Below are 21,724 nucleotides of genomic sequence, written 5' to 3' on the forward strand. Positions count from 1 at the left end.
GGGGACTAAAGTTACTATGGTGCCCTCCACGGTGGGAAAGCCAGCCTCATGGGCATGGAGTCGATAGACCTCTCCATTTTGGGGTTAATACACCTTGGCAAGGGATGTGCCAGGAATGCCAGTGGGCGGGACATTTCTCTAATAAGGTGGGTAGAATGTTTCCAAGTCTGACATCTGTTGAACTTTGCTTGAGAGGGTCTAGTGTGTCACTGTAAAGGCTATTTGCAGCTGGTGTGTCAACATGAAAGCTATCTGAACCTGTGGATGATGTTGGGGACTCTGACTAGTTTGAAATAATGTTGAAAGTGAGCTCCCTGTGCAGGTTAGCAAGCTACTCATCCAGCATACATGCAATACTCAGACACTCTCTGGGCCATGCACACAGACTAACTGAATGCATAACTTTATTAAATAAATGCTTTGTCATAAGAAAAGACAAAGATCAAAGAGTAACATAAATTATAAGTTGAATAAATAGTATACAGCAATCTTCACTTTTTAATAAAATGTGAGATTCATTTTTTTTAAAGTACAAAATGCTAAACAGAGCATTACACTCCTCATCCATTGTCAGCTTTTTCACAAACTGCCTTTTTCCCCCACCGGTAAGAGTATGAATATTCTTGTTTACTGCAAAACAAAAACAAACTATCCACAGAGCTACTGTATGTATGCATGTAAAGCTATTAAAAGCTACTGTAAAATGTGTAGTGAGTAATTTTGTATAAGGATTAAAACCAGGTAGGAAAACTCGGAATCTTGTGTGTAGTCAGCTGTGCAATTGTGGGCGACAACTGCCTTGTAGAAGAGCTGTCCCAGTGGTGTTGTGGGAGGGGCTTAGAGTGGACGGAGTTGGAAGTGACACATGGCCCTCCTCCCCTCCTGCACATGTTAGCCAAGATGCTCATGTCAGGAAGGTGGTCTGGGACTACAGTGATCTGTCAACTGCTTAAGGTGTAGTTGCTCTGTTGAGAGGAAGTGCAGGAGACAGAGCGAGAGGAAGTGGAGAAATAGTGCAATATGCTCTTGTACTAGTGGTTTCAATATAAAAACTGTCCACTGCAGCATGGGCAAGGAAGACCTCGGCTTGGAAGGTGGCCTGTGCCCTCCTCAAGTATTGTCTTGCCTTCTGCTACATCAGCTGCAGTGGGACCCTCTGGAGATCTTGATAGGCTCCTCATTTCCCACCCACAGGTGTGGAAAGTGCACACCACTTGAGAGGCTAAAGCTTACCAATGCTGTCATGAGCATTCTCCTGCTGAAAAACAGCCTCCAAAAACTTTTTCAGAGCTTCTGTTGTGTGCGTTGTCTCTCAACGGGCTTCCCCACTGCTTTGTCAATCAACTTTTTGTCCCCCATCTCCTCTTATCCTGATCTGCTAACTGGGACAGAAGGAAGGTTCTTTGAAGAAAGTCAAGGGAAGCCTCTTCTCCTTTGTCAACAAGGGAGATTGTATCTTGAGCAGGGCAAATGGCACTCTTCTTCTTCTCCCCCCCCCCATCAAGGTGCATAGTATCCAAGGCTGATCAAGTAAGTTTGGCACCTGAGGCAACCCCTCCCCCAGCCTTTCTATGGCAATAAAAAGGAATGAAAAAGTTAAGAATTTGCTGCCCTTTTGGGGCACTCAGAGTCAGGGCTCAGGAGAGGCCTTTTCATTCTACTGAACAATAGAGCCAGTTCTCAGGGACACTCACCTCCTCCAAGAGTTAATGCAGCAGGACTCTTTTGAGGAGTACAGATATATGAAGAGTAAAAGACTGGAGAGGAGAGGAAAAGTGGCCCACTCCATTAGAAAGAGGCCATGTTTAAAGCATTATAACACCATAGATATGTCAGTATTTTCTTTTAAAGGTGGCAGATGGTGTTGACCTGACAGTGGCTTATGGTCAGTAAAATTCTTGATTGTGGGTTGCTAGAAGTGGGCACTGTAGTCAATGTGCTGCAAAAGGCTAATGAACCTAGAGATTCTGCTTTGGTTTGGATTCCTGCATTGAGCAAAGGGTTGGACTCAATGGCTCTATTATTCTACAAAGGATATGGTGGGCATAGTAAAGGACAAAGATCAAAATCATGGATGCCCTTGAATAAGAAATTTTACAGTCCCTTATGTTGGGGTAAAATGCCCCCCCCCAAACCTCAGTTTTGTTCCTGTAATCTCTTGAGCTAATGATTCACAACCTACAGAGAACAAAACTGGGCATTCTTCTTTCTAGCCACAGCTGGTACTGTGGTGCTCTTAAAATATCACCAGCCTCATCGCACTGCAGTTTTCCTGTGCTCTTAGGCGTTGATCAAACTTTGCAAGGGTCATGCCAGTAGATAGATACTTGAATCCAGTTAAGCTGCCGTCCCACTCAGGGTTCAGGTTTACCACTTTTGCCATGTGGGGCACGGCCCTCTAAGAAGCCCTACACTTGAAGCAAACATTGCTCAGGCTTTGAAATAAGACTCATGCTCTTCCCAGATCAGTTCTCTATTATCTGGCCAGTAAAGGAACAGCAGATGTCTTCCATGGAGCAGCTGGAGCTTAGCAGGAGGGTTAGGGCAGCAGCCTTCCTGCTTTTCAGGGGAAGTTGTGAGTACTGATGCAACAGAGAGAGATTCACTCTGAGCCAACCTCTCCGGATTGGACTCTCTCTGTATATGTAAATCAAGGGGGGGAGGGGTCCTATACCGTCTTCACTAGATAAGTAGGGTCCTTTTTTTTAATACAGGGAAAGGTTTTCAAGTTTCAGGAAACTGAGAAAAAATATCAAGAAAGAGGGCAAGAATGGATTTCTCTGAAACCAGTCCAGGAGTGCCACAAGTGCCACATTCTGAGGGAGGAAGGATTTTAGTGACATTCTTTCATCTTATACAGTTAAAGGCATATTTGCGCCACAGACCTACACTGATTTAAAAGTCATTTTCTCTTTTAAGCGCATCTTAGGCTCTGAAATTCTTCAAGGAAGTGCCTAACAGAATTCCCAGCACTTTCAGCAAAGTACAGTCCCCTCGCCTCCCCTAAAATCTAGGAACAGCCATGGTAATCAAACTGAACCCCAACCAGTATACATTTGCAGTGTAAATCTGAGCCTGTTCCTTTCTTTATGCGCCCAGCACATCTCCTGCCCCAAACACACTACATAGATTAATACATGCATCTCTCTCCACATCCCTTCCTCCTTTTAAATCTACTTTTAACAGTAAGGTTGCTAGACATGGAAATGCCCTTGCCTTTCTCCAGCTACAAGCCATCCTAACTTTAGACACCTCCCAGATATTACTGACACATAAAGAAAGCATCCATTGTGTGCCCTGGAGTAAACAAAATGGCTCTGATCCACCCTCTGAAGTCCCGCTTTCATTCACCCTGGGGCCAAATGGAACCACCATCTTCCAAGAGCTCAAAAGTTGTGAGATTTGTTTTCAGCACAAAGCTAACCCAGTCCCATGAGGCTATTTTGTTTCCTCTGTTCTGATGCAACAGAGAGACATATAGTATCTATAATGGAAGGGACAGGGAGAGGAGCTCTTTGAATCCATCACCGCTGGATGTCAGGATCACACCAAAGCCTTCTGTTGCCTACTGCTTTGGCTGTTGTCAGCTGGCCATCATGGTAGTTCATGAATGATATCCCACTTTAAATCTCTTTTGGAATATTGCCTACGAGGAGTATTTCCCTAAGAGGGAAGTCCTTAGTAGGCAGGTACACTCAAGATATTCATGCCTGCCAGTGTCCTGTCCCCTATGATCTTGTACAACTAGGGTAAACAACTTGTGTCCTTCTAGATGTTTCTGGACTGTACTATTACCACCAGTTAGCATAGCCAACCAGGAAAGACGATGGATGTTGCAGCCCAATATCTGAAAAGCTGCAAGTTGCTCATCCTAACCTCCAGACATGACCCATGCTGAAACCAACTGCTAGAAAATCCTGAAACTTTTTCACTCTTATCTGACAGAAGACCACAGATATAGCCCCAATGTTGCATACGAGCTTCTTGCACAAGCACCAGACCGATGGCCATTGCTAGGAAAAAACCAACCTGGAAAAGTAACTTTTTAAAACTGGCTCCCTGAATGCCCCGGTTAGATGATGGACCTTTTGGCTTTGCTAGCCAATAGTTTCTGGAAGTTCTAGTGTAAAAAAGTGATACCCAGGTTACCTACAACAAAGCAAGGAGAATGGTCCCCCTCACCTCCATCAATGTCATGAACGCACATGTTCCTCATTCATATACCAGTGATGCAGATGTCCATTCGTGTAGCATGTCCTGTCCTCAAAAGTCAGAAGTGGTCTATACCATCCTGGTCACTGGGGAACAGGCAAGGAATTGTCTGGACAGGGTAACTGACTATCCTGATTGTTCTGCTATAGTAAGTGGAACACTCTGCAATTTAAGGAGAAAGGTGTTGCCAAACAATCGAGTCAACTACCAACCCAAATGCAAGTAGCAAAGAAAGGGGCATTTTCACCTTCCCACACCTTGCATACAGCAGGGCTGGATGGGTGTCCCCCAAAACAAGACCAGGTCCAGCTGTTCTTATTAGCCAACACCCCAGTCAAAGCACAGGTCTGCCTTTTGCAACACAGGTGCCTTTGGAAAATTCAGCCCCAAACCTTAAGGAGAAAAGGCACAAGACAAGTCTCATTGCTGCCGCCAAATACCCAGGGGAAGGGAACGATGAAATCTCTCTGGAGGTGATCCACACGTCTCTGGAAATCTGTATGCCAAGAAGTATGTATCTGGAACAAATACCAAGCGATGGATCAAAGGATGGAGTAGATTTTGTTTGCACTGTTGATGTTTGTGGCAGGGATTCTTTGAAAGTTTTTCCCCCATAGGATGACTTTTTAAACGTTTCCACATCATTCCCAGTCTCTGCACAAAAGAATGAGATTTAGCACATCCAGACTGGGAGAAGTCTTCTTCCCCCTCCATAAAATGAGACCAGATGTTGCCTCTGCTCCAGCTCCCTTTCTTGGTTTTCCCCCCCCCACCTCAGATCCCTGGGTAAACCAGATCAACTCTTGGCCTTCAAAACCTTTGTCCCAAGTCTATTTGAATCGTGAGGCTGGTGGTGGTGAAGGGGAGCAGGAATAAAACCTGCCCCAGGTGCTCACATGCAGCAGCTGTTCTGCTGGGAAGATTCCTCATTTCCCTTTCGTCTGTTCCGGGGGAATGTGTGTTGTGTGTGTTCTTCCGGTTCTCCTGTCAATGGCACGTTTTTCTGACACTCGGTGGGCAGCGCAGGCTTTCCGCACCTACCCACAGGAAACAGCTTCCTTCTCTCTCCATGCTTCTGATCAGCACGTTGTCTGGAAGTGCTTGCAGCCAGCCACACCAGAGTCCTCTAGTCCTTTGGAGTCCATCCCTAGCAGGTAATGGCCACCGAGGGTTCCCTTTCTTTTCCACCCTCAGATCTACAGCAGAGGCCCAATGGCTCTTAATGGCTACTATACTTCAGCGATTCCTCCCATGCTAAGGAGGCATGATTCTTTCTTTCTTTTGTTCTTGGCATCTGCTTGCACTCTCATTCATTGTTACGGGCATAAGAAAGACCCTTGTCATGGCAGTGTCCATGGAAACACACCAAGGAGTTAAAAAAAATCAGCAACAACAGTAAAAACAACAATAATAACCTTTCTTTTTAAAAAATGGCTTTAGTGGTCTACCCAAGCTTGAATGTGAAGGCTGTCAAATCAATGGTTTTCTGCAGGCCCTGATGCATGCTATGTTGAATTAGTACTTTTTCGTTCCTCACACAGACACTGGGTATTTCACAAAAATGCAATTGGTGTAGCTTTCCCCAACAGAAGAATGCATTGATGGAGATAAAAATCACACCTATTGAATTTCGGTTTACCAAGCTGCTGTTTAGAGATTAAGAGACTTTGTCAGGAAAAAAAAAATGACAACCTATTCACAGCCAGTAACTCAAGTATACTTTGGAAGAGTTGAGGATCTCTGTCTACAGAGGTCCTCAAATTTTATGTCAGAGATCTCAAAAGGTGGTAAAATATTTCTCTAACCGTGGACTAAATTTATACTTGTAATATGATTGATTTTTATAAATCTTATATTAATCTCTTCCAGTTCTCCTTGTGCAGAACAGCGTTTGGGATATTTCAGTTAAGCACAAGCATTGTTTGCCCCCCCTCCTTACAATAAAAAAGGCAGTGGGGCGATTCTACTAGCCCGTGGGGTGTGGAAATCCACAGGTGTGTTTATGTATGCAAGGAAAATGTTATGCTTTGAAGAATGTACAGGATATATGGCATGGTATTGCTTCAAACTATTTTTATATTTTATACAATATCACCTGTCCTAATCCTGTAGGTAACATACTCCTGAACACCTCTGACTTACAGGAGTAACTCCAAACATGTTTGTGGGGCATCACATATGATTGAAGTCAAAAGGGTCTGTGTGTAAAGAAAGGGCCATGTTCAATAAAGTGTCCATGTGTACATGTTTGCACAGAAAAGGGATGTATCGTGCCACCTGAAGTCATCAGGTCAGACTTTTCATTAACGGCCTAGGGAAATACTCCCACAGGGAACATATAAGAATGCATGCAGGAGAGTCAATGAGCTTTAGCCTTAGGGGACAGGGTTGGGTAGGTAAAAATGAAACTGGTAAGAAAGAAATGTGACCAAACATATAAAGGTAAACCAGGGACCTGTTTCTACTAGGATTTCACTAATCAAACTAAGTATTTTTCAGTTCCGAAAGGGTCAAAACTCATATTTAGAAGAAAAAGACAAAAAACTCAATTATAATTCAAGTGCTTCTGAGGGCTTCTCACACCAGTGTTGTCTTGGTGGTTGTGCGGAGTTACATGCAAGAAAGGCAAGTTGTAGGATTTGTTTAGGACCATATTCCCCAGGGAAGTGGCTGGCTTATCATTGTCATCGTCATCATCACCATTATCATTGCCGTCGTTAATTTCTGTCTGTTTTTTTTCTTTTTGGCTGAAGGTGTTGCCTTTTCTCCTTGAGTCCCTGACACTGCCATTGAGAGAAGTTGATGACACGCAGTAGATTCCGAGGTCCTCAGTTTCTTAAATGAGATGAAAGGAATCAGTCTCTTGGGGCATCGTGAGGTGTGGGGTGGGTGGTGGGGTGGAAAGGACTCTGGCAGGGAGAAAGAGAGAGGCAAGAGGGGGTTTCACTCAGTGTTGCCACTGTCAAAGTTGTGACACTGGAGGTCTCCAGCTACATAATCTGTTCCTGGCAGCTTCAGTCCATACTTGTCCACGCACCAACACAATCCACGTTTTCGGCCTCGAGATGGCTTACACTAGAGAGGGGAACAAAGAAGACTAATGATAAGGTGGAGGTGCACTGACATCTCTTCCAAGAAGACTCAGAAAGTTTTAACTTTCCATTGCCCTTAATGACAGAGCATTGATTAAACCACACTACTGGGATGGACCATTTTAGTAACCCACAAATCACATTTTCTTCCAGAATCCACACAGAGGTAGACCTACATTGTAATGGTTCATGACATTGTCACCTGAACTGTTATAAACTGTTCTTAACTTTCAGCCACTGGTAATGTACAATTTGCTCTCCTTTCCTTTTCCTCATCCACAAAACAGCGAGACAAAAACTGTCCAAACAAATCTATGGCATTTTGTCACTGGTGTACTACTATTTTTTGTCCCATCCCATGTAATCTATTGGGATAGCAGAGGTTCACTTTGGTAGACCATGATGCTGAAGTACTCTGGTTCTCAGCCAGCTGGCCCCACTCAGGAAGGGAGACACTGGGATTCTCAATGGTTTGAAGAACTACAAGCCATTTACTTTAAATTCTAACCCTAACTATAACTATAATCTCAGTCATAGCCCTACAGAACTCTGTTGATAATCCTCAACAGAGGGATCAGAAACCACAACTAATTGAAGATACTTAAAAGAAGAAGAAAAAGCCAGCCTGGTGGATAAGGATGAAGCTGAAAACTAAATTAAGCAGAGCTTGGTTTCTGGCATGCTTGATTTTTTCACCCAGTGGGCAGAAGGATGCAGAAACTGGTCTACGCTTCTCCTATACTTTGGCAGTTGCTTAATCTACAGATATAAGCAGCTGATTACACACACACACACACACACACACACACACACACACACACACACCAGTCCAGAAGACTATAAAAAGGATGACTTCCCCACCCTGCCCCTAGTTTGCAAAGCATATGGTCTTGATTCCCATAGGACCTTTACCTGTTTCCTCTTGTAGAATCCTTTCCTGTCACAGTTGGGAAGGTGAACAGCACGGGGGATCATTCGCTGGCTTGATTTGAGCTCCTGCAGTGATGCTTCCATCTGTCTCCGACAAGGGCCCTAAAAGCAGAGAGAAAGAGAGCAGTTAAGTGTTGAGAGTAGACAGTAAGGAGAAAGCATATTCCCTGTGAATAACTAATTTCCCCTCTGAGAGCAGGATTTCCATTTTACATCCCAATGATCAGGCTTACAAATGAAGGCCAAATTTATCCAGCATATATTTTCTAATCTCTTGAAAGGAGGTCTCACTGAGAGCTTCTTTCCAATGGTCCAGGAATTGTTTGGTCCCTGTGGCAAACAGCTGAAGATGAAGAGATCATCACATGGCTTAAAGTAACAACTAGAAAAATACCATTACCAGTTATGAACCTCATTACAAACTCCAGGCGTACTCAGACAGGCTTTTGTCCCACAGTTTGGGTTGGGTTCGGTATGGGTTGGTTCGCTCCTTTTCCCAACAACTACACAACATACATGCCATCATTAACCAGCCCATAGCTGATTGATGCTTACCCACATCTTTCTGGGTCCCTGTCGGTGGCTATATTTTGTGTGTGTGTGAGTAGGACTGCTTTGTTTTGGTTCAACTACCATATATGTGATTGCTGGGATGGAACCAACACAGATGGCTTAAGCTGTCCCCTGCTTAAGCCGTTTAATAATCTTGAGAAATGGAAAGCTTCCTTCTTGCTCCTCTGAAAAGAGAAAGAGACAGGAAGTTTTCCATTTCTTTTAAATTGTTGCTCTAACACACCAGCAATGCTTCTCAATGCATTTGCTATTTCACTTTGTTAGTTAGTAACAATTAAAATAAAATGGAAAACTTCCTTTCCATTCCCCTCTGCAGACGAGAAGTAAGTAGGTTTTCAGTTTCTCAAGATTTTTAAGTGGCTTAAACAAATCACACAGGAGACAAGGGGGTGATTAAAGAAAAAAAGGTGATACTGGACACTTAGGTCATCTTGTTGCACCCTCCCTCTCCATAATTATTTGCCTTCTGAAAGAGAGTCATAATGGAACTATCCAGAAAGTATAAAAACTAGGGAAGAAAAGACAGGAGATAGAGAAGCAACAGAGCATAAACAAGAATCACTGATATGGAGTTTTGAGAAGGTCTGTATTTACCAGCTCAAAGTCTGGTCTCAGTTCAGGGGCAGCAACCCGAGGGTGTGCAGTGTTTTCTGCCCCACTCAGTAACTTAGACACAGTCAGCTTCTTTCTGCGCTCCTTCTTCAAGGCATCTGCTTTTAGTTCAGAGATGCGTCCATGTCCCTTGTTTCTGTATATTTTGGGTTGGAAGGTCTCCTCTGCCATCTCCGATGTGACTGGCTCTTCATGTTCTCGAGATTCCCTTTCTGGATGGGAGGAGAAAAAAGACAAGAGAATTGTCAGGATGTTTTTGGCCTTAATCACCATTTTCCTTTATTTGCTTGATCTGTGGTATAGACCTCGTTGTTTTCATTTTTGCTGTAACAACAGCCAGAAGAGCCAGGCAGTTTACCAGCTCTATTTGTGGAAAAGGCCAAACTCACATTCTGAGCATTGTCACATTTTATTTTAAGACGTCTTAGGAAAAGGCGTATTTGGCTGCAGTTAGTTTGAAAATCCTATATACTATTTATTGCTTTGTCCTTTTTGTGGGTCCAAGGAGAAAAGTTCTAGCATGTGTTCTCCTGCGTAACTCAGACAAATACCCACAGGACAGAAGGACACAATTACCGGGAGACAATAAACCATAAATGATCTATGTGGGAGTATTATTTGCAGTGACTGTTAGATAATTTATGTACTGGTGACTTTAAAGTATCTTAATCTTTAATTTTAAGGAACTGTCAATCCCTCGGCAGCATGTTACTAGTTCTAAAGAGACTAAAAAATACCACATATTTTACTTTATCACCTTTTTGTTACATTCCATCTAGTACGCTGTAACAGCCCGTGGTCACAGGCAATAAAGATTGACTCACAGACGATGAAGAAGAGGAGGTTGGCAATTCAACAAATAACCAAGTAATTATTTCTTGGAAAAAATGAATCCCTAATTAAAGAGAGACTGGCAAGAGCAAAACAGACATGAGGGAAAAAAGAGTCCCTCCACTCTCCGGTTCCTGATAGCTTTCCACAACGTAGATCTGCTCCTCAGAAACTCCTGGCTGGACAGCCAAAACTTGTTCAAGAGTCAAGACTTGTTTATTCCCAGGCAAAAGACTTATGCCGAAATCTATCCCCAAGCCTCAGACCAGCTGATGGCAGTCAAGCATTGGTTTCTGTAGCATCCTTGGCAGGCACAGACATGTTATCAACCAGCTGGAAATCAAGTAGTCAAATGTATCTGAACCCCACCAGCATCTCGAAAGGGACATGGGATGTCAACATGAGAATCTGAAACTATATGAATTTACCCGTCGGCAGCTGTCATTCAAATCTGGTTCCTGACATACGCAAGTGGAATCTACAACAAAATGTTGTAGTGCATTTTCCTGTAATGAAGAGAGTGCTAAGGATGCCAGTCATTTCACTCCTAAGATATACCATTTGTTCTTTCTCCCACTTAGATCTTTTTTTTTTATTTCCTCAATCCTTACTTTATATTCTGTACTTAGTGAGCATGCTCAGCTCCAAAAGATTGTAATTGGGAGGGTGAGGATGGATTTTGATATTCACTTTTATTTTCTAAAAGGTATTCTCTGTGGGCAGGCATTCCTGCAAACTCGGCTTCTGTTCCCCTCCAAGCATGCTGATCTTCATTTTTTTGTCTCTCAAGATTTTAGCTACAATCCTATTGGCACTCATCTGCTGAGCCTGCTGTTAGAAGGAGGGAAATGATTGGCCTTATCAGCACTATCTTCACACAGACATATCCTGAGTGTGGTAAGCCAGCCAGATGACCCTGTGAGTTCATGAGCAGGCGAAATGTCGCTATCCTGGCATTAGGATGCCATCCTGGCTGAGGATTTGAGGGAAAACCTAAACAAGGATTTCCCCCCAAGCTTAGTTCCCTGGTATTTATCATCACCAAAGGTAAACTGTCATTGAAAAGGAATGCTACTCTTCTAAATTTTGTGGGGTCTGTCTAGTGGCAGCCATTTTTCTTCCAGATACATCTACCTGGTCCTTTCAAAAAGTCATTTATGATGGCAGCTTTCCCACCCTTCTTGTGGCAGTGACTTCTCCAGCAAAAATCCACCCTGCCTCTTGTGCATTCAAATGCTCTGATCTGAGCCAATATGAGCCTATTAACAGATGGTCATTTTCAGAGCTCAACAGTTGTTTATATATAGGAACAACTTGGTGACAGCCTATACTTAGCCAGCTTGTGACCTTTAATGCAGCCCTTAGAGCAAAAGTGGGCTATTTTTGGTGCTACATTTGAATAAAGTTCTAAGTCACAGGGATTATGGGATCCTGCAAGGTTCATTTCCACCAGAGAGCCTTATAATGATACCAGGGCAGCTGAAAAAAATGACTGTGGATGTGGGGGAACATTAAAAGGAGATACAAATTAAAGAAGAATAAAAATGTGGGCTTTCCTGGATGGGAATAGCTTATCCATATATATATATACTATGGTAGCATGTAGGATTGACTGCTGTAATGCACAGTACATGGGGCAGAGCTTGGAAACTATGTGAGGCTGATCCTTCCATTCCGGAAACACCATTGGATTGTTTTCAATATGAACAAAGAAGATGAAGGAGGTTAAAGTCATTCCTTCTGTCTTAAAGGATTTTCCCCAAGCTTGTCTTAAAGGGAAGGGAAGCATCAAAGTTCTGAAAGATAATGTTTGGAAAGTAATTAAAACGTTGCTTTAAATGCTACATTTAAAACATTGTTTTGGAAAGATTAGACACATTATGCTTGTCCTCTTGTTTAATACAAAATTGGGATTGCAGCATTAAAGCGTTAATGCTAGTGTGCTATTTCCAAGCTTTGCCATGGAAGTGCATTTGAAGATTGTACAAAAATGTCAGTTTCTACAATATACTGCAGGGACCAGTTAGAAGATTTTTTTTTGAATCTCTAATATTGAAGTAACTCCCATAGCTCCCAGTCTATTTGTAACCACAATTCAAAGTATTGATGCTTATCTTTAAAGCCATAAGTACTGCATGAAAGAATGCCATCTTGCATACAAATCTGACCATTTATTTATTATTCTCTTACTGAAAATATTTTAATTTTGCTCTTTAGTTAAAAAGAATGCCTTGCAAATGTCAGCAGTGAGAAAACCTACACTCAGATTTACAATCCAAAGTATTTGACACACAAGACAAACAATTTGAAAGGAAAGAAGAAGAAAAAAGTGAGCCCAGGAACTAGTTTGTGAAGCTACCCTTCTCATCCCAACCAGCTGGTGTAGACACAGTTCAATCTTTTGGAAGGGTGCCAGTCAGGGAGAGGCACTGGCAGCTGGTCTCTTGAACAGCCATAGTATAACAGCACTCTGCTGCTTTGCTCTGCAGCTTGTACAGCCTCCATGTCTGGAGGGGATCTTCTCCACAAATCCCCACTATCTGAGGTAACCTAGGTGGTGACAGAACATGGTTACCCCCTTATCAATGGGGTACCCCTTTGTGGAATTCCCTCCTATTCGCTGTCCAGTGCCACAGGTATTTTTACAAAATTATTTTCTAGGGCAAACGAATAAAGGAATATTAAAAACTTGGGCCAAGACCATAGGGCCATGTTTTTGTATCCAACACCATTGGAAATGGGGGCTTCCCCTCCCTCTCTTTTGCAGCCTTCTGTGGCGCCCGAAAGGCCTCTTCCAGAGGGTTTCCCAGAGCTCCAAATCAAGATTTTTAGAGCAGTCACAGTGGTTGCAGAGAGAAAAGTCAATCACAGATGCAGTGGAGGTAGACCAATAGATTCTGGCCATCGTATTTGTCTTTTACTTGTTTTGCAATACCCTGGGAATTTTGGTTGAAAAGCAGTACAGGCGGCTTTTAAATAAGGCAGTAGTGCGTACACACATGCACATGTATGAGCACACACCTGCCCTTTTCCTAAATGCTGTGAGTTTAACCTGAAGTGCCACTAGACAGAGGAAGAAGGGAAAAAAATGAGTAGATAACAGGGATTGAGAATGACATAGAAAGTTTATGCTGTGTCCTATTCCTCCAGAGCGAAGGTCACCTGGTCAGAGAAATGTTAGTTTCACTGATTGGAGATTGGTGGGATTTGTAGTCATGTTCATCTAGAAGGCACCTGGTTAGGGACGAGCAAACTCCTGTAATTCTACCCTTACGCTCTCATGGTGCAGCATTTCTTCAGTATGCATAGAAAGAGGGGTATAAAATCAACACCCACTCATGGTGGTGGGAAGTGTTTTGTATAACAGCCTTGAAGACCAGAGGAATAGAAATGGGAGTAGGTCATCTTAAAGAGCAAGCCTTCCGTGTTGAACGACTTTGGAAGCACTTTCATTGTCAAAGAAGAATCTGAATGCTAACCAGCTCCATGCCTCTAAGATAAATGAAATCAAAAGCACACAATATTTCACTCCTTGCCGAATAAATGCTCTGTTGTACGTAAGAGACCAGCAAGAGAGCTCCTTAATCGTGCTATGTGACTGCTATGGAGTTAATATTGGCATTAAAAACACAACAATACTGCCCCACTCCTGTGCCTTTGAACAGCAGCTGCTTGAGGCACAGATATTTGACAGATCAGCACTTTTCTTGGCACAGAGATAAAGTGAGAAAAACCTCCCCGGCCACGTCATTATGCAGAATGGGGTGCTTTTAAAAGGCGCAAGAGCAGAGCCAGGAGGGGGAAAAGGATAGTACTCTTAATTTTAAAGGAGTAAATCTGATTGTGGCATGCGGCCAAATAGGCAACTTCGTATTCCCTTCTCAGGGGCTAAAAAGTCTCTGTGTTGGGATTCTGGTCTCTTGTGCCTCCCTGTTCCCACAACCCCGGTTGCTCTCCAAATGTCTCTTCCGGTTGTATGAACGCCCTTCTGCTTGCTGCAGGGGTCGCCTCCCCAACCCCATTCTATCCAGCAACAGAAGGACCTTGGGATGGGTCCCTTCAGTGCTTTGATCTCTAGGGCTGACAGACTCGCTCCGGAGAGTGATACTGTAAAGTAAGCTGATCTCTCTTTGGAGACCAGTGTCGCACAGGTCCTTTTTTCCCCTGCCAGAAAGGATGAAAGGGCCAAAGCAAATACCTGCCCCACCGCCGCCTCCTCCTTTCATAATCCAAACCTAATGTCGCCAATACGGACCCTATCAGTCCTATTTCAACAGTCTGCAGCGCTCGATGCACGCCGCTGGGAAGAAAGCCCCGCTTGCTGAAAGATTTCCACACTGCTGGCAACCTTGGTGGTTTATGGATTTCAGCAGGGTAGGCTCACGGTTGGGTAATCCCGAATGTTAACAAGAGATGTTTTGCCTCCTCTCTCCCCTCCTGGCCTCCCATGCTTCCCTAGCCAAGCAGAAAAGCAAAGGAAATGTTGCATACTTCTAGGTAAAGGGTGCTGGAAAGCTCTTGCAAGCATTACAATCTAAATTGTTGTCATCAGATTTTTCAGAGCTGCTACCTAGCAGGTGTACTTAATTTCAGGTTGTGTGTGTTTGTATTTTCAAGTACTTTACCTGAGTTTATTTCACTTTATTTTTTACACACACACACACACACACACACACACACACACACACACACACACACACACACACACACACACACACACACACACACACACACACACACTCTCTCTCTGCTGTTTGGCCTCTAAATCAGTGTTTCCCAATCTGGATTGTGTGACTCCCAAGGGGGGCATAATGTTTTTCTTGGGGGAGGGGTCACAAGTTACTTTATAAATGTTGTATTTATTTATTTATTTATTTATTTATTTATTTATTTATTTATTTATTTATTTATATCCCACCTATCTGGTCATTGCGACCACTCTAGGCGGCTTACAACACAAAATACGTGAATAAATATAAAAAAGGAATTATTACACAATTAGAAAATTCTACAAGATGGAGAACATACAAAAATAAATAACAAAAGAGAAAGGAGGGGAGAGAATCAGGAATTAACTGGAGGGAAGGCCTGCCTAAACATCCACATTTTAAATTGGTTTTTGAAAGTACCCAGTGAGGGAGCCCCGCGAATCTCCAGAGGCAGATTGTTCCAGAGGCGAGGAGCCACCGCTGAGAAGGCCCAGTTTCTTGTTTTTTCCTTCCGGGCCTCCCTCGGCGTTAGGCTCCTCAGCCTCACCTCCTGACTCGCTCGAGTGACCCGGGTAGAACTTGGTGGGAGTAGGCATTTCGCCAAGTATCGAGGCCCTAAACCGTTTAGGGCTTTGTACGTAAGCATCAAGACTTTGAAGTCAACGCGGAACCGAATGGGCAGCCAAAGCAGCGCGGCCAAAATAGGAGAAATATGGTGGTATTTTCTTGCTTCACTAAGGAGTCTGGCCACTGCATTCTGCACCACTTGGAGTTTCCGGTCAGCTTCAAAGGTAGCCCCACGTAGAGGGCATTACAGTGGTCTAATCTTGAGATTACAAGTAGGCCTTGTTCAATAATTTCTTCCTTGACTTTCAGAGTGGGATATAAAGTTAACATGGATGAGTATGTATGAGAAACCGGCCCTTTGGGAGGAGAAAAAGGCCTGTACTTTCTGAGAAGGGCTGACTTTACCCTGTTAAAAATGCCTTTGTATGCAAACATGGCAGGTGTGTGTGTTGCAAATTACTTGGCTATTATAAAAGAGGATTGCAACTTGAGAAAGATTGGGAGCCATTCTTAAATTTTCACACCAACACTTTCATCATCTTCAGGTAACATGGGCACTATTCTGCTGGCTGCAGATGGCACAAGGGCACCCTTAAACGTTTAACTGCTCCCGTCTTAATACAGGAGACAGCTAGTATCAATCAGTGGTGGAGTGAAGCCACGGCTCAAACAATCAAATCTCCAATGTCTGAGCAGCAGGGACCCTGACGTCATTTATTTCCCTCTCCCCCCATGCTTCCCTGTTCCTTCTAAACTAAATATATAGAATCCGCTCTCTGCAGCCAGGAGAGAAATATGGCTATAAGCCATCCCTACTGGAATGTAAAGTATTTGAGGGTGGTTTGATCTTGAATGGGCAACTAAGAGTCATTAACTTTACAAAAACCCATTTCTTAATTTTTGATATGGGCTAATCCAGCTGTATTGGACTCCTATGTGTGTGTGTATGTGTGTATTATCATGATGAGTCCTTTCATGCCCTAATTTGCCCCTACACAATCAGCAGCCTTGTTATTCTGACTTATATACCACCCCCTAGTGCTAGAGTACTTGTTGTTTGCATAATTATGCAAGCAACAACTTGCCCTACCCCAGTGGGTAGTCATTTGCCAACCTTGGAAGGATGGAAGGCTAAGTCAACTTTGAGCTGGCTACCTGAACCCGATGGGTTCAAATTCAGGTTGTGAGTCGTGGCTTGTGCAATTTAACCACTGCACCATGGGGCTCGGTGTGAGTCATCATAGTACCAGTGTAGTGGACAACCTAATTCCACACACAGTGCACCTAAGCAGTATTATTCTGTTCTTCTGCTTGGGAATATTGTTTTTAGATGTAGACAGACACTCAGATCTGGAAAGAGATCTGGAAAGAGGGAGGGAAGAGAGAAAGATACCTACCCCAGAAACAGACCTTGGAGATGGCCTGCAGTTAGATCTGAAAGCATGTCAATGTTGCAGAGAAGGGACTGAAGCAGCCTTTTCAGGTTTGCTTAAACACGGAAAACCAGGTACCAAACAAAGCAAACTAATTTATATACTCTCAGAGGTGAGATAAACTACTGCTATAACACTCAGATGGTTGTATTACATAAGGATTTTTCTCTTCTACTCATCAGCTATTTCTAATGTCCACTTCTTGCTTCTGAAGCAGCAGTTTTATGCAAGCCCTTATTCACACATGAGGATGTTGCTCCTGTAAACCTATTTGTAATTTCTGACTTCTTCAGTTGTGCAATATTATCCTGTGTCCTAAAGAGGGCACCAGAGGCATGCCAATCAGTAGAAGAAATATAATCTGGGTATATAAATGGAGCTGTGTTATAAATTACAGAAAGTATAAACAATTCTCCAAAGCTGGAATCTGTCAGCAAGCCAGGGCAGGAAAACATTAGCCAAATTTTAATTCCTTTTGATAATCAGACTGGAGATATAAGCAACCACCAAGGAGGAAGGCAAGATCTAGGCAAGAACACATGGGGTGCCCATGTGATGACAAAGGGGCAGCATTCTGAACTGTTTCATAGGCTTTCTCATACCCCCCCCCCCAATGACTCTCAGCTTTTCCTTCAGCTCACATGATCAGAATGGAAAGTTGCTAAGAATCCTCAGAGTGGAGTGGATCCATGCAGTGTCCAGCAGGCAGGGAAAAGCCCATCGACAAAAAGAACACAATAAGGTTTTGCTGGATTTGAGCAAGGGTGTCTTCTACTCAAGCATCCTATTTCACACCTGGTCCTTTATGCAAGCTGTTTCCAGGTATGAGATGATGTCAGGTCCTAATCTCTGACACCTTCTGCTTTACCTGCTTCACAAGGTTGTTGCGTGGACACAGTAGGGAAGAGGAAAGCCAGATGTGTCAGCTTGATTTCACAAAAGGAATGGCAGGATATGAATGTAATGGATAAATAAAAACGTACAGTTCCCCTTTATTGATTGGCCTCTCAACATCTGGTTCTCTAAGACAGACTGTTTCTGAAACATGAAAGTTCTACTTAGATAGCATGGCTATTAGGCACATTAATTTCTCCTCTATGAAAATCAAATTACTAGTATTGCCACACTATAATGAGGACAGTTTGAGAAGAGACCTATAATTGTGGCTTGAATTGTGAAGTAAGCATGCATTCACAAGTGATCCCAAATTCTTATCTTCAGCTCTATGTGCTTCACTATAAACTAGACTCCATATGGATCCAGTCAGCCCCATACTCTTGCTACTGCCACTGAGGTTGTGTGAAAGGTCCTTGGAATAATCTTCGGCTAGAAAAATGCTAGGACATCATTCTAGCTCTCACACTCTAGCTATCACACTCTAGCACACTCTTAGCTCTAGCAGTGTGTTGCCGCCTTATTTCAAACTTCCAACCTGTATTCCTAAAATCTAGAGTTAAACATTATGAGGATTGTGCACCCTTACAGGGAAATGTAACCTGTTGATATGGGCTGCACTCCATAAGATGCTGCACATGTCAAGCATCCGAGCCTTGAAGGATGCAAAAATGGATTTGATGTACAGAAAAAGGAGGCAGTAGAATGGACTGTACCATATCAGGTAAAAAACATTATTTTAGAATAGCCATTGTGGAAATAGTTTGTGCAACAAGAAAGCTAAGATTAGGGAGAAGGGGTCTAGGTAAGACCCCTATGCTATGGAGTGCAATACCAGATGTTGACATCAAACATCTGGTATTGCACCCCATAGCAAGAAAACATGCATGAATGTGCCTTCCTGCACAGAGGCTTTTACAGTCACATTTGAGAGGCAGTGTATGCAGTGGTTAGATTCTTGGCTGGGACTTGGGAGACCCAGTTTCTAATCTGCACTGATCCATGAATCTTACTGGTAACCCACTCACTCTCAAGGACTGGTCTATCTTGTTGGAAAAAGGGGAGCCCTGTCTCATCCACAGTAAGGCAGTATATAAACATAACTGAGGCTGTGACTACACAAATACCATGGGATTTGCTCCACTTATAAAATGGATGAAATTGCTCCCAACATGACTTTTTTCCTCTGCTGCTGTGGGCTTCTACTTTTTTTCAAGCCACAATGATTCAGATGATCCCCATGTGATCAGTTCTTTCATTCTTGTAAAGAAGGAGTGTGTCTGTGAGTGGTGTTTTGGGGATCCAGATAGTCAGGGCATGATGTTCAGGTCCTGCTCCTATGTTCCCACCGAATTGTCCTTTCATTTTTTTTAAAAAAAATTACATATATAAGATTAGTGCTAGATCACGTTATCACTAATGTTAATATACTAGTTTAATGGTACATCACTTCAGGATGTGAAAAAACAACAACGTACAAATAGAACAGAAACAACCAAGATGAAATAAAAGATGATCTTGTTAAGAAGAACTTTGGAATGCTGCCACCTTATCTGGAACATTGTACCACTCTTTCAAAACCAAGCGACTTGACTGCAAATCATAAAAGGATCAGCTGAAGTGGGACCAGGGGAAGGAAGGAAAGAAGGGGGGCTGTGGGCTGAAATGGGAACTGCATCGCATCTGGTATGAACACTGAACTATCAAATCAATCCACAATCATTGTGTGATCACCAACCGTGAATTAAGCTGTAATACAAGCTGTGAATCATATCACAGCAAAGCCAAATCAGAGTAGTTTGACTTCCCAGTGTAGTCGCTTATGGAGAAAGCCAGAGAGAAGCGAGAGTTCCAGAAAAGCATCTACTTCTGCTTAACTGACTATGCAAAAGCCTTGGACTGTGTGGACCACAGCAAACTATGGCGAATTCTTAAAGAAATGGGAGTGCCTGACCACCTTATCTACCTCATGAGAAACCTGTATGTGGGACAGGAAGCAACAATTAGAATGGGATATGGAACAAATGATTGGTTCAAAATTGGGAAAGGAGTACAAGGCTGTATATTGTCCCCCTATTTATTTAACTTATATGCAGAATACATCGTGTGAAAGACTGGAGTGGAGGAATCCCAAACCAGAATTAAGATTGCCGGAAGAAATATCCACACCCTCCGATATGCAGATGATATCACTCTGATGGCAGAAAGTGAGAAGGAATTAAAGAACCTCGTAATGAGGGTGAAAGAGGAGAGTGCAAAAAATGGTCTGAAGCTCAACATCAAAAAAACTAAGATCATGGCCACTGGTCACATCACCTCCTGGCAAATAGAAGGGGAAGGTATGGAGGCAATGACTGATTTTACTTTCTTGGGCTCCATGATCACTCCAGATGGTAACAGCAGCCATGAAATTAAAAGACACCTACTTCTTGGGAGGAAAGCGATGACAAACTTAGACAGCATCTTAAAACACAGAGACATCACCTTGCCGACAAAGGTCCGCATAGTCAAAGCTATGTTTTTTCCTGTAGGGATGTCTGGAAGTGAGAGCTGGACCATAAAGAAGGCTGACTACCAACAAATTGATGCTTTTGAACTGTGGTGCTGGAGGAGACTCTTTAGAGTCCCATGAACTGCAAGGAGAACAAACCTATCAATTCTGAAGGAAGTCAACCCTGAGTGCTCACTGGAAGGACAGATCCTGAAGCTGAGGCTCCAATACTTTGGCCATCTTATGAGAAGAGAAGACCCTGATGTTGGAAAAGTGTGAAGGCAAGAGGAGAAGGGGACGACGGAGGACGAGATGGATGAACGGTGTCATCGAAGCTACCAACATGAATTTGTCCCAACTCCAGAAGGCAGTGGAAGACAGGAGGGCCTGGCGTGCCCTGGTCCATGGGGTCACGAAGAGTCAGATACGACTTAATGACTAAACAACAAAAAGTGTAGTCACAGCCAAAAATCCTTTACTTGTCAGGATCATGGCTTTGTGCAATCATGATCTACATATGCTCAAGGCATTCAAAGGCAAGGCAATTAACCTGTCCATTTAGCTATTTTAACGAGATGATAATAACAACAAAAATGTTACAGAGCTATCAAGTCAATCCTTTTCAGGGTTTTCTAGTTACAGAAAACTCAAAAGTGTTTAACTTCTCTTCTTCTGGCTGTGCTCTGTGACTGCCTAGCTTATCCAAGCTTTGCTTGCAATGGGTTTGACACTGCCTGTATTCATTTATTCACTGGCTGTCCAAAGCTACTCATAAGTAAGAAGGATGAAAAGGTTACAACTGTTCCCAAGAGGATCTGCTGGCTCCCTGTATCTTTAAATAACTGCACCGTAGGCTTAAACTGGTTTAATTGTCTCATACTGTATTGTGGCAACTTAAAGATTAACATATTTATTGTAGCCTAAACTTTTGTGGACTAGCATATACTTATGCTACAATAAATCTGCTAGTCTTTAAAATGCCACGAGGCTCATTAACTTTTTGAACCACAACTCCCAGGATATCTCAACCACCATATCAATGCCTAAGAAATCAATATTAGTTTCTGATTTTTCTTTTGGGTTATGTATGCTACAGGAAGACACTTTCCAAGGAGGAGGCAGAGGGGAAAGTACTTAAGCAAAAGATACCGGTAATTTGCTGCATAGTATTATACTGTGTGTGCACTCTGAGGACACACTGGGTCTGACACAAGAAAACCCAAGCAGGAGGCAGGGTTTTTGTTTGGTTTTTGCTGCAAACTGGTTGGACGGGTTGAAATTTAGTCGGGCAGGAGCTCTTGGTGATCTCCATCTGCAGAAAAACTTAGGGGACCTGTAGCTTAACCTCTGTCTGTTATCATGAGAGTGGGGAAGAAGGGG

At 43.0% G+C, this 21,724-nt stretch overlaps 1 protein-coding gene across 1 annotated transcript in view; it reads right to left on the reverse strand.

Moving 5' to 3' along the window:
• Positions 1–387: 387 nt before the first annotated feature.
• The window catches only part of IGFBP5 (insulin like growth factor binding protein 5), a 54,216-nt gene continuing 32,879 nt past the window's right edge, over positions 388–21,724 (reverse strand). Inside the window, exons 2-4 of the mRNA XM_020805180.3 lie at positions 9,402–9,631; positions 8,217–8,336; positions 388–7,287 (exon numbers count right to left, since the gene is read on the reverse strand). Of these exons, the coding sequence (XP_020660839.2) occupies positions 7,156–7,287; positions 8,217–8,336; positions 9,402–9,631 (482 nt within the window). The 3' untranslated portion in view covers positions 388–7,155. The remainder of the gene's footprint in view (positions 7,288–8,216; positions 8,337–9,401; positions 9,632–21,724) is intronic.

This window comes from Pogona vitticeps, chromosome 1, assembly GCF_051106095.1.
Source record: "Pogona vitticeps strain Pit_001003342236 chromosome 1, PviZW2.1, whole genome shotgun sequence".
Lineage (NCBI taxonomy): Eukaryota > Metazoa > Chordata > Lepidosauria > Squamata > Agamidae > Pogona > Pogona vitticeps.